The sequence below is a fragment of the Urocampus carinirostris genome, chromosome 19 (genome assembly GCF_059441175.1).
Source record: "Urocampus carinirostris isolate Australia breed hairy pipefish chromosome 19, RoL_Ucar_1.0, whole genome shotgun sequence".
NCBI classification, from domain to species: domain Eukaryota; kingdom Metazoa; phylum Chordata; class Actinopteri; order Syngnathiformes; family Syngnathidae; genus Urocampus; species Urocampus carinirostris.
In genome coordinates, this window is record NC_142367.1 from 15,556,954 (window position 1) to 15,575,145 (window position 18,192).

Consider the following 18,192-nt stretch of genomic DNA (forward strand, 5'->3'; position numbering starts at 1 on the left):
GCCTTTGCTTTGCCGTTGTATTTATTCTTCCCTTGTGATTAACAGCAGCTGGTATTAGTTTGTGTGGCGTTGTCATGTGAAGTGTCATCACCCCCCTACTTGTTGCTGTAACTCAGCCAAGATGCACGCATTTTTGAGGCAGAATGTCAGAATTAAAGTCAGTTTATAACAGCCAATTGACGGAAAAAGTCTGTTCATTGTAAATAGTGACATCTCGAGCAACATAAACAGCAAGATCTCATCTTATCTCATCTCATTAGCTTCACCGCTTATCCTCAGTAGGGTCGCGGGGGTGCTGGAGCCCATCCCAGCAATCATCGGGCAGTGGGCAGGGGACACCCTGAACTGGTTGCCAGCCAATCGCAGGGCACACAGGGACAGACAACTCGCTCACTCATTCACACCTAGGGACAATTTGGACCAGCCAATCCACCTGAAATGCATGTCTTTGGAATGTGGGAGGAAACCAAGCACGGAGAGAACATACAAACTCCGCACAGGAAGTCCGGTAGCTGAATTTGAACCCACACAGGAGGTTCCCAAGACCTTAGAACTGTGCCGCACACGCGCTAACCACTGCGCCGCCGTGCTGCTAACAGCAAGATAGCGTCTTGATTTTGTGATCAAAATGAAAAAATACCAACATTCTATTGATCGCCGCTACACATGATGATGCACTTTAGATTCCTAAACAATTTCGCATTTGGTCTTACCTTGATGACCCCACCTCCAAACATAGAAGACCACTAATATTCGATTGAGCTTATATACCTTCTGTTAAAATGGATCAGTTTCGTCATTAAATAATCAAATTGACAATGGTATTTTGAGAGTGTGTTAATTTATATCACAGTATGCAATTTACAAGGAGAAATCCAACATTAATCAGTCCATAGCTCTAATGTTTGGCGTCATTGAGTGCTGTCAGGTAGAAAGAGAACAAAAACATTTGATACAACACAGACCAACACAGACTGCAGCAAACACTAATGAAATGGGGCACAGAAAATCCGTTTCATTTTCTGTGCCCCATTCAGTGAATGACAACTGCTGGTTTAATATTTGGCAAAGGTGTGATCAAATGTTCTAGTTTTTTTACATGCAGCACTCATTAACCTTAATCAACAGGTCTATGGATTGATTCACACTGGATTTCTTTTACTGGAGAAATTGGAAAATTTAAAGGTCCTTAGAAAGTGCTCGAAATTGGTCATGAAAAAGCTGTAAAATGCCTGAATTTTGTTCCTTCATCCATCACGTTGTCTTGTTCTCAGGTCTCCGCGGCCTGATCAACCTCGGCAACACGTGCTTCATGAACTGCATCGTCCAGGCGCTGACGCACACGCCGCTGCTGCGGGATTTCTTCCTCTCTGACCGGCACAAATGTGAAATGCAGAGCAACTCCTGCTTAGTGTGTGAGATGTCACAACTTTTCCAAGAGGTGATTTTAAAAGTTTTTTTACCTTCAACTACCAAAGACCACCATATAAGTCAAATGCAGTGGTACCTCTTCTTATGAGCATTAATCGGGACTCCTTGTGAACTGGGCTTTCCTACTTATACAGGGTTCCTGCAGAGCCTTGAAAAGTCTTAAAAGGCATTGAATTCATTATTCTAAAATTTAGGCCTTAATTGGCATTATAATGTCTTGAATGCAATTTTGGAAATAGATAGATAGATAGATAGATAGATAGATAGATACTTTATTCATCCCCGTAGGGAAATTCACACTTCCAGCAGTTGAAAAATAAAATAATAAAATAATGGATATAGAATACAAAAATACCCAATATAACGTGTTGATATACAGTATTTAAATAGTGCAACGGAAAATACACACTGTAATAAAAATTGGGTAATATGAAAATGTGGGGGTGGGGTTTAATGTCGGATTTTACTCTGTAAACATTAGTAAGAACTATTTTTGTTTGATTTAGTAAAATTTATGAATTGTCTTTTTTAATAATTTCACCAATTAATTTTGATGGCAACATCGCGTGAACACAATAACAAAACTATTAAAACGGTGATGTGGTTTCCGTATGGCCTTTTCAGAGCATGTCTTTGGTCTACCCACAATACACATAGTAACTTAGGACAGAGACAATTACTTTGGACCATGGGAAAATATAAAATTAATACATGTGGCTGTCCGACGAATGTTTTTCGCGATGGCTGAAAGTTGGTATGTGTATCAAATTATGTGCAAGAAATATGTGGGTTTTTTGTTATGTTTGCTTCAATTGTGATGTTTTTGTCGACTTGGTCTGGAATTTGATTTCAAAAGTCATTTAAAAAGTCTTGACTTTTACTTTCCTTAAGCTGTTGGACCCTTGGGTATAAAAAGCAAGATTTAGTTTGCTCGTATAATGTGGTGCCACTGTGTTAAACTGTCAGCAAATGCTACTTGCTACTAATGCTAATGGTTTATGTGCAGTTCTACTCCGGCCACCGTTCACCGCACATCCCGTTCCGTTTGCTCCACCTGGTGTGGACTCACGCCCGCCACCTGGCAGGCTACGAGCAGCAGGACGCACACGAGTTCCTCATCGCTGCACTGGACGTCCTGCACAGACACTGCAAAGGTCGGGCGCAGTGTTTTTTTTTGCAATTCTGTCAATCACATTTAGGAGATTGTAATTGTTTCTTAGATTAAAGGGGAGCAGTTCAACATTTACCGTATTTTTACCACTTTGAGGCGCACCGGATTATAAGACACACCCCCACATAATAGTCTTTTGTCATAACTTTTTCAGACACCGCTCTGCTGTATATATGGCGCACCGTGTTAAAAGGCACACTTTCAAATTTTCTGGCCAATTTGGGGTTTTCAGGTCCGCTATATACACCAGAAAATACGGTATATTGTATGTATTTATATTATTATTATATATTTTTTAATGAACACTTAATTTGTGCTGCCCAAAAATACTGGTTCCAGTAAAAAGCAGAACGCAGTATCATATTATTTCAGGGCAAAATATTATATCTTCTGAAAAATGAGGGTATAGATTCTGAAAACCCAAAAATATTTATTTCTATTCTGAAAAACTAGAACAATTTTTGTATTTATAACGGAAAAAAAATCAGGAAAACTTTGTATGCATATAAATTGTATATTCAAAAACTAGAGTGAAAATCGTAAAACAGGAAATAATATCAGGAAAAGTTCCAAAAAACAAGAAAAATACAACATAAAAAAGCATGACTACAAAAGGAATGGGGGGGGAATATATATTTTTTAAAACTGAAAAAATATCTATATTATAAAAAAAATATTTAAAAAAAAAAACAATAAAAATTAAGAAAAAATATTATTTAAATAGGTGATAAGAAAATTTTGAAAACAATGATTAACATAAACAATATATTTAACATCAATTTGGTACAAAATATGTATACATAAGAGTTTGTCAAATTAATAATGTATTCCATTTTATTTGCATAGCAGTTTTCAGTAAAAACATCAAATAAATCAAACCATGCAGATCGCTACAAACACAAAAGTATTGTAAAATAAAAATGTGGAAAGGCACAGATCAACCATGTTAGGAAATGGATATTTTTATGAGTAATAACATCTCTTAATGGATGGATGGATCCTTGACCAAACAGGTCGTAGGGGCACCATTTCCTGTGATGTGTCTTGGGCAAGTACTGCCTGGCGGCGCCCATCCCTCTGCAGGCTACATCATTAAATACTGCTGAAAAATGTTTAACATTTGTTTTCATCCCTCTGTCAAAAGCATTAAGGGTCAAGGAAAAAGTTCTTATCCTAAAGGAAAATATGCATTTTAACACAAAGACAAAATCGAGGCCAATTGTGAGGAAGGAGCAGATGCAGAGCTAACATAAGAAGGAAGATTGAGGCCGAGCTGGGACTGTGAAGCGGGTGGAGAATCTGTGTTGACACTTTCAAAGCCGCGTTTGCTTTTGTGTGTCCACTTTTTAAGCCTTTTGCCTCGCCTGTGTGTGCGTGTGTTCGTACAGACGACAACGGGAAAAAAGCCAACAACCCAAACCATTGCAACTGCATCATTGACCAAATCTTCACAGGGGGCCTGCAGTCTGATGTCACCTGCCAAGTTTGCCAGTAAGTGTGTGTGCTTGTCCCTCAATTGGGTATTACACTTCAACAGATGCCTTCTGCTGCAGATGCAAAAGAATAAAGGAAACGAAATGCTGTAAATACGATCTGCACCGCCATCTGGTGGTGGAAATAAAAAAAACATAGTACCACTCTCACCCCCTCAAAAAGTCACCGGTGTGAATTTGTAAGGAGTTAAATCAAGTCATGTCATGATTATTTGTGTAGCCTTTAATCACAAGAAGTCTCAAAGGGCTGCACAGACTAAATACTACCATTACACTAAGCACTTAAACAGTAAACACACTTTGCTCAAAGACATAAATTCATTATAAGTACCGTGCACGTTGCATCCAATTAAGATTCAGTTCAACAGCGGTAACGATCTCTCAGCATGACTAATTCAGGGGTGGTATAAATGTGGAGGTCGGGTCTAATGCTACACTTTTTAGTTTGGGAGGAAATCCAAAACGGAAGTGGTGCCGCGGTTTCAGTTTTAAAAAATATAGTTAATGACCACACAAAATAATAGGAATATTTATTAGTTGGCAGAAATGCGTTTGTCATCGATGTCACAAAAGAAAACATGTGTAAGACAGTTAGTGACAGGGTTCGTACGGGTGCTTGAAATCTATGCTTGAAATAGTTTCCATGTTTCTTAACGAGTCTGCTTAAAAATGACGTTGACACTCCTCCCTGGTGGCTTCTCTTTGCCATTTCATTTCTTCTTCCCTCATGATTAATGGCAGCTAGCATTTGTTTGTTTGGCATTTCAAAAAAACTCTGAAACACATCAAAAATGTATCCGAAAAAAAAAATCTAATATATATATTACGGAAAATGACAAATTAAATATCTTGTCAAATGGAAAAATATTTATATACAGGAAAACAAAAAAATATGATATTGTGAAAAAAAAATACTCAACAGAAAAAACAATTCAGAAAAAAACAAAATTCAGATAATAGGGATACTTTATTTTTGTTTTTGGGAATATTTTTTATTTGTGGGGGCCATTGTTTTATTTTTGAATGTTGAATGTATGCACGAGATATTAAACAATAAAAATGTCAAAGTTCTTAGCGCGCTGGAGATAGTGTAGGCGTAGAATGTAAGGTGCACATGAATGATGTCAGTGGGGCGACGAATTTCGCAACATCTGGTGCGAGAGTGTAGGGGAGCGCGAGAGTTCAGTTAGCAGTCGCTCTCCAAGGAGACCGTAATTGTTTCCGAGCATCTTTTCATGAATGAGGATCAACCCATTCCCCACACAAAACGACACGCTACCTTGGTGGCAGCTGGTGAAGGAGAGATGTTTACACACAAACTGGGAAGAGGAAGCGGATTTTTTTTACTTCCGGGTGGATGCTGGGTGACCTCTCACAGCGCCACACGTCGGTAGCGGCGGAAAGAAACACTACAGTACTGTCCTTACAGAAATGTCTGGATATTTTTCGAAATCCTGAAAAATAATGATCGTATCTACCATTTCATGTAAGTCAAATAGTCGTAAGCAGGGGAGCGTCTGTAATACTTTTTTTTTTTTTTACTAAACCTAAATATATTGGATAAATACTCCACAAAACATAGCAAATGTTTACTTACAAATCCGAATAAAAGTTATAACTATTTACTAGCATACTGGAGAAGCTTGTTCCTATTCCCCCAAATACTTTATTAATTCAGCATCCAATCAATTATGCAAGCCACATCTTCAAATGTGATCTCATTGTGTTCAAAATGCACGCTGTGAAAAAAATAACCACAAAATAAATGATCAAACACATTTTTTGAGCGTGCTCTGTAATCATTTATTGTTAAGAGGGTAATGACACGCTCAGCCACAGAGGAGAAGATCCTATTTTTCCAGCGTACGCTTGCTCTTTTATGACATCCAAAAAAGATGTTTTTTATGCTTCACTGAAGAAAACTCATTGATGAATGTTTTATATCTGTGCATTTTTAATGATTACTACTACTTCTCATTCCTTCCAGCGGCGTGTCGACAACCATCGACCCGTTCTGGGACATAAGCTTGGATCTGCCTGGTTCTTCAACCCCCTTTTGGCCCCTGAGCCCCGGCGGGGACGGATCCACGCTTAATGGGGAGAGTCATGCCACTGGAGCCACCACGCTCACAGACTGCCTACGAAGGTTTTTTTTTCCTGGTTAAATATTTTAAGACCAATCACAGATTAATATCAGTACAGTGGAGCTTAATTCGTTCCAGGATCTTGTCCGTTGCTCGAATTGCGAGTGTAGCGAGTTAATTTTCCCAATATGAAATGATTAAAAACGAATCGATCTGTTCCCTTCATCCCAAAAGTGTTCAAGTGACCAGCTATAAAACCATTTTCCTGAGCAAAAAATCTTCCTGATCACCAAAAACACTGACAAATACTAATTAAACATAAGGAGGATGTGTTAAAGTTATATATGTTTTTTGATCGTCTCAAATTGTGTACGCCGTATAACAAATTATATACGTGGGGGGGGAAAGAAAAAAAAAAAAAAACATCTTGCCAATTTCGGCTTTAATCAGAATCATCTCGGTCAATGCTAGCAAACGACAACGTCATTGTAGATTGCTAATATTGTTGCGGTAGTCTACATAGTTTGTCTTACTGTCAGTAAATAGATGCCACATTGTGTCTGTAAGGTCTATTATCTCTTGATATGGAATATATCCAATCATTAATAAGGAGAGCAATTGACGAAGGAGGTCGAGAGAACGTAAGCACTTACTGTACATTTTAAACAAGTTAATGTAACTTTAAATGTGCGTACATGCAAAAAAAAATTAAAGCACAATTTTCTTTTTTACTTGTGGTAGTTTGCATGCTGATACCGGGCTGATATGGTCATGTGTTCTCGAACGGTCTCTAGTGGTAGCCTCTGGGACTGCTTGTAAACTGGATTTTCCTTTGCAAGATTTTAATTGCGGATAAAACTTGTATACTGGAATTTTTGTTAAAAGTGCTCGTATAAAGGGGTACTCGTGTCAACACCGTCAGCTTTTATGATACTCAAGATTTCCCCCAAAACACATCCATAGGAAAATATATGATTAAAAGTATAAGGAATCAAATCAAATGTTCTATTATTCATTTAATATATAATAAATATATAAGTAAATAAATAAATACGCTTGTTAAAAATATAAAAAAAACAATTATTTAAAACAATATAATTGGAACTAGAGAACTATATATTTGAAGAAATAAAGGTAAAAATAAAAAAGGGTTCTGAAAAAAATGTGAATTTGAAATAATGGATTCAAGTAAAATGTTTTTGGAGAAAAAAGGGAATTTTCAAAATTGGATAAAAAATGTTTTAAAAATATGTATTTATGTCAACTTTTTAAGTATTCATTGCTCTTTTTTTTACAGTCCTGAGTGCTTGTTTAGGGTGGGAATAGCCCTGGGGGGGAAACTGTTTCTGAGCCTGTTAGTCATTTTAAGGGATATTTAGCGCCTACCAGTGGCCAACATGTCTCCGATGTAGTGGCTACTGTGACATGAGTCCGCAAAAACGGTGTTGGCGATGTCTCCCAGACTGGGCAGAGAGCAATCCATGATTTTCTCAGTTCTGTTGGTGACATTGTCAGGACTACTGGGTTAGCGAGATGTCCTCAAAGTAGGCAGAGAGCAGGCCAATGTTTTTTTAGGCTGTTGTGATGACATAGTAAGGTTCGCTGGATCGCGATAGCCAGAAATGCCCTCCAGACTAGTCAGAGAGCAACCGACTATTTTCGCGGCGTGTTGATGACTCTCGGTTTTATTTTCTAATTGTACATTGAACGTTTTAGTATAGCACTTTGAATTGGAATCTGTTGCCTGAAAATTGCGGTACAAATAAATTTTGATTGATTGATTAATGACCTGTTACCGATCAGTATGATCTATAATTTCATAAAAACATGAAACATATAATAATCTTGGAATCTGAACACACTTACAACAGGGGGCGCCGGGTCTCCCCCTCCTTTAGGTTCACCAGGCCGGAGCACCTCGGCAGCAGCGCCAAGATCAAGTGCAGCGGTTGCCATAGTTACCAGGAGTCCACCAAGCAGCTGACCATGAAGAAGTTACCCATCGTGGCTTGCTTTCACCTCAAAGTAAGACTTTTTCCTCCCCAATTCGCTCGTCTATTTTTTAATATATTCTGTCCCCGCGCTCACGCTCACAGCGATTTGAGCATTCCGCCAAACTGCGGAGAAAGATCACCACGTACGTCTCTTTCCCTCTGGAGCTGGACATGACGCCCTTTATGGCCTCCAGGTGAGAAGCCATGATTGCATTCCGCTCGAAAATGTTAATGACACGTTTCGAACATGAAATTGCAAAACCCTTTGTAGACACCCGCTGCCTCATTTGCATTCCGATTCACTCAGAACGCTAATAATTGTAATTAGCATAATGCTACGCGTTGCTTTTCAGCAAAGAGAGCAGGATGAACGGCCAGTACCAGCAGACGGTGGAGCCCTTCAACAACGACAACAAGTAGGCTCAACGAGTGATAAAATTTCCATTGTCCTTGTTGTTTATTACCGTATTATGAACTAATTTTATCGTCAGCTCTCTTTGAATCCTCCTCACGCTAATGTTTGCCTGTCAGTACTAGATGTGCGAGCCTGGATTTTGCATGTTTCAGCTCAAGAGGCCATACCTACTGATGCTCATATTAGTGGCTAGCCCCGCTGATGCGAACATTAGCAGCTAGCTTCTCAAGAGCGTCAGTTATCGTATTACAAACCAATCTGATCGTCAACTCTCTTTAAGTCCTCGTGATAAATTTAGCATGTTTCAGGTGCTAGCTGCAAGCATTAGCAGCTAGCTTCACTGTGTGGCCCTTTGAGATCCTATGCTGTCGGCTAGCCCGCTTATGTTATCTTTAGTGTAGGGGACTTAAGCTGACAGATAACTTTTATTGCTAATTAAAGCAAGTATTTTGATATGCATTTCTAAAATACCTTATTGTGTTATTACTGCTTTGTCACCTTGTTATTACCTTGTTTATCGTTGGAATTAGGGTTAATAGACTTAGTCAACCACTAAAAAAATAATTTTACTAGAAAATAACTAGTATTGGGAATAACGGCCACCTACCAAGTGAGAGCAGGCTCCCTCCGAGACGCTACTTTTCTCTTGTGATTGGTCAAAATGCATTTTTTTCAGGAATTTTGTGCTGTTGACACTGAATTTGTTGAGTGTAAAACAAGGTTAAAACTGTTTTGTATTTAAAAAATGTTCTTGGTAAATTTATAACTATTTTTATTTGTTTCCTGTGTTTTTCATTGTTAACGTTTTAGTGTTAATTTTTCCTCATTTTTCGCCTTTTTAAGTGATTCATAATAATACATAATAAATGGTAATATATGGATTGAACAACAAAAAAACAACCTAAAAAGCAAGTTGGAGCGATAAGAGCCGTCCCTTTTTAGTTAGGCAAGCTGAAAACGCCGGTTCTCTAAAAAGAGTCTGAATTCCCATTTTCACAACGTACCATTCGAGTTAGATTTAATTGATTGAACTCACTTCTTGCCTACCCCTGATTGTGATTTTATTTTATTGCTTACTGCTACTTTTTGTTTCACTTCAAGTGTAGTGTATGATAAATCTGTTGCTGGTGAAATGCAATAAATATACAAGGTTCTATAACACAATTACATGTATGTTCTTCTCTATTCAAATGACTCGGAATACTGCTCAGAAAATTTCAAATTCTTTGACATACAACTTCTTTTTAGAGTAGCGGAAATAGTTGCTTTCCCTGGTAACTAGTTACTTTTACTACAGAGTAACTCATTTACTAACTCAGTTACTTTTTGGAAGAAGTAGTAATTATTACTAATTACGTGCCCAACACTGAAATAATAATCTAGCACTGGTAAGCTATTTTTAGAACCTGTCTGCAGGCTACACGGATGTTCTTAAGGGGCTACATGGTTTAGGGATAACAAACCAAAGTCCAAACCAAAAACTGTGTTGGGTTGGGCCTAACATGTCAATAATTACGTCCAGGTTTGAGCCAGGCTTCTCTCTCTCACAGACATTTTTTTTTAATTACCCGCGTAATGGATTCAGTCACCCGCTCACGCAACTCGCCTCGCCTGCGTATCTGCACTTGGCGGTGGGAGGGCAGAGTTGCCAAAAGTCACCCCTCCTCCTCCTGAGTCTTCACAAATAAAATGTGAAAATTTGGGTTTGCTTTGGGCTCGGTACCTCAAATCAATAATTGGTTTGGCCCGGGTCGGGTCGGGCTTTAATACCGGCAGGCCGGTTTGAGTCGGGATTTTTAGGACCGATAACTTCTAACCTGGTGCTTGCGGGCACCACACTTGAGACCCTTGTTTTAAGCTCTCGTGGGTCACATTACTTATGTGCTGTAAGCGGAACCAATGTTACCTATGCTAGCAGTTAGCAGCGCTAGAACGAGCGGCTTTAGTCTCCTTAGAATCGGATAAAAACGATACAAGAAATCCAATTCTCGTTTTTGTGTCATTCCCGACATTGTTTTTCCCCTTCTGGACCAGGTACAGCCTTTTCGCCGTGGTCAACCACCAGGGGACGCTAGAGAGCGGCCACTACACTACTTTTATCCGGCAGCACAAGGACCAATGGTTCAAATGCGACGACGCCATTATCACTAAGGCCAGCATCGAGGCCGTGCTGGACAGCGAAGGGTAAGCCAAGACCGGGATTTGCACTAAGTACGCCCGTCTGCTAATATTTCTTTCCCCCCCCCTCATTCAGGTACCTCTTATTTTATCATAAACAGTTCCTAGAGTACGAATAGCGTCACTCATCTCCACCAAACAAAACAAAAACAAAAAAAAAACGTTTCCACTGGAGTTCAGGACATACAGGACAACAATCGGACCAGAGCTGGCCATCATCACATTACATTTCTATTTTATTTTTTCATAGAGTGAAAAAGGTGTCTTTTGAAACTTATTATTTTTTAACCCTTATGTTGTGTTAAGGAATTGGCTCCTCTAACTGTTGTAAACAGGCCCACCCAAAAGTAAGTATCGCTCAATAGAGATAATACAACATCCTCCATCCGTAACCATATGTTCATATTCTAATTCGATTCTATGACACATCAATTACTACTTGTTATAACCTTGAAATGCATAACTGGAGACCCTAAACACAACATAGGGGTTAAATAACAAAAGCATGGGTGGGGAACCCATTTAGTTTATATGCAATAATGAAAATTTTGATTTATTCATTTCAGAATATGATTTATACTGCTGTGAAACTTTAGAGGAGACTAATCGAGAATTGGCAACTAGTAGTTTACAACTATAAATACCGGAATTATTTATAATTATATCCAATTGTCATTAGAAAATTTCCGCATCCTTAATAATAGAGGACTGATTATCTTTGTGGTTAAAGCGGCATTTCCGTTTGCACTTTCAATGCACTTCACCTCCTTCTACTGTTTCTTTCTTTCTTCCTGTGTTCCCTTCTTTCTTCCTTTCTTTCCTTTCTTCTTTTGTTTCCTTCTTGCTGTCGTTCTCTTTCTTTCTCTCGTTCTTTCTCCCTTGCTCCTTTTGTCTCTTTTTGTCCTCTTCTTTTTTTCCTCTTCATTCTTTTTTTTATTTCTTTTTCTGTTCCTTCGATTTTTCTCACTTCCTTTCTTACTTTTCTCTTCCTTCCTTTGTTCTTTCTTCTTTCTCTTCATCTTGTCCCTTCTTCCTTTCTTCATTTTGTCCTTTCTTTCATTCTCTCTTCCTTTTGTCTTTTCTGTCATTCTCTCTTCCTCCCGTTCTGTCTTTATGTAGTTCTCTCTTGCTTTTCGTTTTTTTCCTTCCATATACAAATAAACATGACTTGACTTAACTCATTCAGTGCTGAAAACGGATTTGGCATCATTTACTTTTCCCCCGCCCACTCCCAAATATGTTATTAAATGCTAGAACAGACAAATTTGCCTCTTTTAAAGTACAATTGAGTGATAAATTGATGTAAAAATATTTTTAAAAGTGAGAAAAATCATACTTAAAAAATGAACATCATGTTTGCTCATCAACCTTAAATAAATTTACAAGAATAAAATAAAAAGTTATATGAGCAAAAGATCCAAATGTGCTTTCTTAAATACAACGACATCTAGTGGTCAAATAATGCACACTGTCGATTTAAGAAAGAGTAGACCTATTTTGGGATTTGGTCTATTTTAGGTCAGCAAAATCATCTAAAATTTGTTAATAGGGAAAAAAAATGTATTTTTATGTATAATTGAATTTGAATAAAATAAGATAAGCTATACTTTCTGACAATGGAGTACGTTTTTTCCCTGGAAAAAAGGGTTTGAATTGGTTATAAATATCATAAAATTAGTAAAAAAACTAAAAAGAGTGATATTTTCTGAGAACGGGGTAAGATTATTATTATTTTTTTTGCAACGCGAACAAAACTTTAATGACGTGAAAATGCGTCGATTACACTGAATGAGTTAATGACATAAAATAGATAATAATTGAAGTATTTATATTGAAATCATACTAATATGATAATAGATATATATTTATATAACGAAAAGCCTTACAGATTATTCGGAAAGCAATTATGATCGGCCAATTATGACACTTTAAATTATAGCCATCTTGTTTTGATATATCTATTTATTTTTTTAAGTAATTTAGTTAGATATCTGGCTAACTTTTTTAGCAAACTATCTAGCGGTCCATTTATGGTTTATGGCTAGCTATCATGTTAGCTTTTTATTTTTTTGTTAGCTATCTTTCAGGGTTTTTACTGATTTTTAGCTAGCAATCTAGGCTAGTTTAGCTTTTTCATTTCTGGCTAGCTACAACTCTAGCTAACTAGCTAGCTACCTCTTCCGCTATCGATCCGTCCATTTTCTTGAGTGTAGTCAAAAGTTACAAAAAATTTCCCCACCCCTCTGCTGTTTGAAAGTTTTATTTTTATTGTTTTGAACTACTCTTATTCTGAAATCACAAATACATCACATGTCACATAGTAGCCTCCACAGTCTCCAAATGACCAAATATATATCTTTCGATGCATTTTTTTTTAAAGCGCAGAAGAAGAAGAAACAAAAACTTCATCGTACTATTATGATAAACATCGGACGTTTTTTTTGTGTCGGTCAAGGACGTCGGGAAACTTCTTGTGGCTATTGCAGGGGCGGGACGTTACTCAGTAAATAGTATATTTTTATAAATACTGTAATACTAAAAGCATCCGTTTGCAAATATTTTGTTGTTGTCAGTCTCGCGTCCGTCTGTCCGTCCGTGTCACATCGTGCTATTGTTTTCAAGGCATGGGACGAGATTTCGTCCTAGAAGACAAGATGGAAACAAAAGAAGAAGCTATGTTAAAAAATGTTTGACTTTGAATAAACTACCAGGCGATTTACAATGACTCTAGTACATTGTTTAACAGTCTTAGCAAGCTTAATGGCTAATCTTGCTAGCGTTAGCATAGCTAGCAGCCAGCAGCGCTATAAATAGCAAGCCTTAAAAAAGCCCCTGGCTACCGACTAAAATGCTAGCAGCTAACAAGACTAGTATTAGTGTCTTTAGCCTTTTTAGTAATAAAAGCTGCAGCTGCCTTTAGCATTAGTATACCCAGTAGCTACCAAGGCTAGTAGTGCTAACTGTAAGCAGCGCTAGCATGAGTATTGCTAAAAGCTAACAAGGCTAGAAATAGTGTCTTTTCCCATCATAGTATTGGAAATCCTGGAGGAGTCTTTAGCAATATTACAGCTAATGGCTACCAGTGCTAGACTTAGCGTTACTAGCTGTAAGCGTGGACATGTAGGTACTATGTTTGGTCTTACATGTCTATGGCGGTAAGCAATGCTAAGATTAGCAATGCTATCAGCCAGTGGGGCTAGAATTAGCATCTGTAGAAACCTTAGCATTAAAAAGGTAGGGATACCTCTTGTATTAAAATAGCCAGTGGTTACTTGCACTAGCATTCATTTCTGGCTTAAGCGGACATAACATTACCAATGCTAGCTATCTGTAAGCGGTGCTAGCATCAGCATTCAAAAGGTTAGTCTTTAGCCACCGTAGCATTAAAAAAACCTGGGCTCCAGCAAGCATGAATATAGTCAGTGGCTTCCAAAGCTAGCATTAGCATTGCTAGTAGGGCTAAATTTAGCATATCTAGCCAACTAACTGTTAGAAAAGCTGAAGCTGCCTTTAGTCTTAAAATAGCAGGTGACTACTATCGCTACCATGAGTATTTCTAGCATTAGCATTGCTAAAAGCTGACAAGCAAGTACAGTATTAGAATATTAAGCCATGTTTGCATCAGAAAAGCTGGAGCTGCTTCTCGTATTAATATAGGCAGGGGCCACTGGCGCTAGCATTAGCATTGCTGGCTGTTAGCAGTGCTAACATTAGCAACGCCAATTCATTCATTTTATTCAGCCTCCATAATTATTGATTGAAGTTTATTTTAACTCAATGTTAAGAACTGTTATAAGCTGTGAAGCTAACTGAAATGACTTCAAAATAAGAGCAGGTTTAAAAAAAATATCTCATGCATTTCTGGAATGAAATATCTCGTCTCATGCCTTTTTGGTATCAAAGGAAAAAAAGAGCTATCGACACCCACCTGAAAATGTTTGGTTAGCTTTTCTTTTTGTTTTTGTTTTTTTAATTTGAGGGCTTAGTGTGAAGTTTTATTTTGAAGTACTTCTCTTTCAAGCAGTTCAAAGACATTCTGTATATTCACGTCCAAGGTATGTGCTTGTGAACAAAAAACGAAAACAATTTTGGGATGTATCCTCCAAATATGTGCAAAAAGGATCACAAGATAATCCCGTCGTGTTTTATTGTCGGCTGCATGTTGGTGTGTGCGTGTGTGAGTGTCTGTGGCCAGAAAAGGAAAAAAGAAAAAAAAAAACTTTGTATGCATGTATGAGAGGCCATTTGAGAAATAAATCATACTTGCTCTCACACATAACATCTTACTCTCACACATGCACAAATACCCATTCATACAGTTCTAGTCATACCCATGCACAAACACTACTATACTCTCTCATACATGCTACTCTTATACAGCTTACTATACTTCCTCACACATACTACTATACTCTCATATACACACTACAATTCTCTCGCAGGAGGCATGTTCTTATACTCTCATACACACGCTACTATACTCTCACTTATAATACTATACTCTCATACACACTACTACACTAAATAAAATAAAAAATCCTTCAACTCTCACTAATATTATTATACTCTCATACACATACTAGTATGCTGTCACACAAATATCCTACCATACTCTCTCGCAGATACTACTATACTGGGAGAAAGTCAAGTGTGATGTCAAACTGTACAACCTATACACGCATCGCCTTGGTTACCAAAAGTAACCAAAGTAAAACAATACTGAGATGTTAGGTGAACATTACACTTGATGTAAAAAAAACTATAGTAATAACAATTTTATTGCAGTGTGAGTGAGTATATTTGTGTTTGTGTGGGAGTATAGTAGTGTAGTAGAATTTGTCTGTGTGTGAAAGCTTAGTGGTGTTAATATCTGAGTATAGTAGTATGTGTGAGAGTATAGTAGTTTGTGTATTAGAGTATAAAAGTGTGTGTGCGTGGGTATAGTAGTGTGTATGATAGAGTGTAGTAGACAAATGTGTGTGAGAGTATAGTAGTTTGTTTGTGAAAGCCCATTATTGTGTGTATGAGAGTACACTAGTATGTGTGAGGGGAGTATAGTAGTCTGTATGAAAGAGTGTAGTAGAATGTGTGTGAGGAATATAGTTGTATGAGTGTGAAAGCATAGTAGTGTTTGTATGAGATGTGTATGTATGTACTTAGAGTATAATAGTGTGTGAGGGAGTATAGTAGAATGTGTGTGTGAGTGTAGTATGTGTGTCAAAGCAAAGTAGTGTGTGTGTATGAGAGTATAGAAGTATGTGTGAGTATAGTAGTTTGTGTTTGAGAGTTTCATAGTATGTGTGAGTATGAAAGTACGTTTGAGAAAGTAGTAATGTCCGTGCATGAGTATGTCTGTGTCTTAGTAAGAGTTAAGTAGTATGTGTGTGAAAGCTTCGTAATTTGTGTATGAGGGTATGGTAGTATGTGTAAGGAAGTTTAGAAGTTTAGGAATGAGAGTATAATAGAATATGTGAGGGAGTATAGTAGTGTATACGAGAGTGTAGTAGTATGAATGTGAAAGTCTAATAGAATGTGTGAGGGAGTAATGTGTAAGAGAGTGTAGTAGTACATGTGAGGGAGTATAGTAGTGTGTGTTAGGGAGTATAGTAGTTTGTGTATAAGAGTATAATAGCGTGTGTGTGTGTGAGTATAGTAGTGTGTATGATAGAGTGTAGTAGTATGTGTGAGAGAGTATAGTGGTTTGCGTATGAGAGTATCACAGCATGTGCGAGAAGTACAATAGTGTGTACGACAGTGTAGTACTGTTTATGCATGGGTATAATTGTACTGTATAGTCGAGCACATGTGAGAGTATGATGTTACACGCGAGAGCAAGTAAGATCAACTTCTCAAACCGCCGTGTCGGTGGCAAGGGAAAAAAATCAATTAGTATGCACGTGTGGTGCGCGTGCGTATGTCGTGCGTGTCCGTGTACTGAATCAGTACTTGAGTTCAGCATGCCGCCCAAGCTGGATATTTTTCTTTGTTTTTTTTTTTTTCTTCTTTTTTTGAAAATGTATGTAAAATATATAAATGTACAGTTTGTACGTAAAAAGAGACAAATGGTGAAACCTCCATTTTGTCTTTGGGTTTTTTTTGTGTTCTACATCGCTGGATTCAGCCACGGGAGTTGAAACGATGTTTGTTTTTCGATTGGAAAAAAAAAAAGTCATCCTTCGAGTATAAAACGAGTGGATTTCAAACGCGGTGATGACCAAAACATTCAAATAAAGAACAAAGAAACATAAATAATGTGTATTTCTCCTTGTATGATTTATGTGGAGTTTTTTGTGAGACTCGAGGCGGAAATTCTGATCTGTAAAGCTAACATGCTAAATGCTAATTCATCAGTCAGCCCTAAGAATAGTCGTTCTTATTGATTAAGTTTAAGTTAGTGAGAAAGTAGAATAATTCACCACTAGAGGGCGTTGTAGCTTAGATAGGAGCTAAAGCACGAGTTTTGTCAAATTGGTTTTGAAACGCATTTATAACAAAATAATGTAATGGGTTCCTGTTTTAGTCCATCTAATATTTAGTTTTGTAGTATTACTGTAGTTGTATTTTTGTTTTTAGCATTTTAGTAGTATTTCTGAAGTCGGCTTTTTGTAGTACTGGTCGGTGGGTAGTTGGGTGTGTCCCTTAACCACTACGGTTTTAGGGGCTGTAGTTTTATTTTTGTATTATTTCTACAGTAGTGTTTTTTGTAGTATTTTTATTGTATTGTATTTGCTTGTAGTATTATATATAGTAAATTAGTTCTTGCACGTCTGGAGTATTTTTGTAGTACTTCTGTTGTTTTATTCCTCTCGTATTTTTGTAGGACCTCTGTAGAAGAATTTTTAAAGTATATTCATCGTAGTATTTTTGTAGTCTTTTGTAGTATTTCCATGGTAGTATTTTTTAAGTAGTTTTGTGATATTAATGTAATCGTATTTTAGTAGTATTTTGGTTGTAATATTTCTGTTGTAGTATTTTTGTAGTATTTCTGTAGAAGTATTTTTGAAATATTTTCATTGTAGTATATCTGTAGTATTTACAAAGTACTATGTCCTTCGTATTTTGGTATTATCAATGTACTTGTGTGTTTTTAGTATGATTATTTGTAATATTTCTTTAGTAGTATTTTTTTAATGTATGCTGATTGTAGTAGTTTTTTTTAGTATATTTGTCAATTTCTGTAGTAGTATTTTTATATTATAGTATTGTGTAAAGGTAATTTTGGTAATATTATGTAGAAGTATTTTGAAGTATTTGTATTGTAGTATTTTGTAGTATTTCCATTGTAGTATTTTTGTAACATCTCTGTTGGAATATTTCTATAGTAGTATTTTTGTATTACAGTTTAACTGTAGTAGTATTTTTGTAGTATTTCTATGATTAGTATTTCTTTCTATGAGATTTCCTTCTTCTCACAATGAAAACAAAA

At 37.0% G+C, this 18,192-nt stretch overlaps 1 protein-coding gene across 1 annotated transcript in view; it reads left to right on the forward strand.

Annotated features, from left to right (window-relative positions):
• The window catches only part of usp22 (ubiquitin specific peptidase 22), a 30,145-nt gene extending 13,127 nt beyond the window's left edge, over positions 1 to 17,018 (forward strand). Inside the window, exons 5-13 of the mRNA XM_088323445.1 lie at positions 1,275 to 1,441; positions 2,438 to 2,585; positions 3,991 to 4,093; positions 6,083 to 6,241; positions 8,078 to 8,204; positions 8,276 to 8,367; positions 8,527 to 8,589; positions 10,623 to 10,772; positions 10,843 to 17,018. Of these exons, the coding sequence (XP_088179571.1) occupies positions 1,275 to 1,441; positions 2,438 to 2,585; positions 3,991 to 4,093; positions 6,083 to 6,241; positions 8,078 to 8,204; positions 8,276 to 8,367; positions 8,527 to 8,589; positions 10,623 to 10,772; positions 10,843 to 10,885 (1,052 nt within the window). The 3' untranslated portion in view covers positions 10,886 to 17,018. The remainder of the gene's footprint in view (positions 1 to 1,274; positions 1,442 to 2,437; positions 2,586 to 3,990; positions 4,094 to 6,082; positions 6,242 to 8,077; positions 8,205 to 8,275; positions 8,368 to 8,526; positions 8,590 to 10,622; positions 10,773 to 10,842) is intronic.
• The last annotated feature ends 1,174 nt before the right edge of the window (positions 17,019 to 18,192 follow it).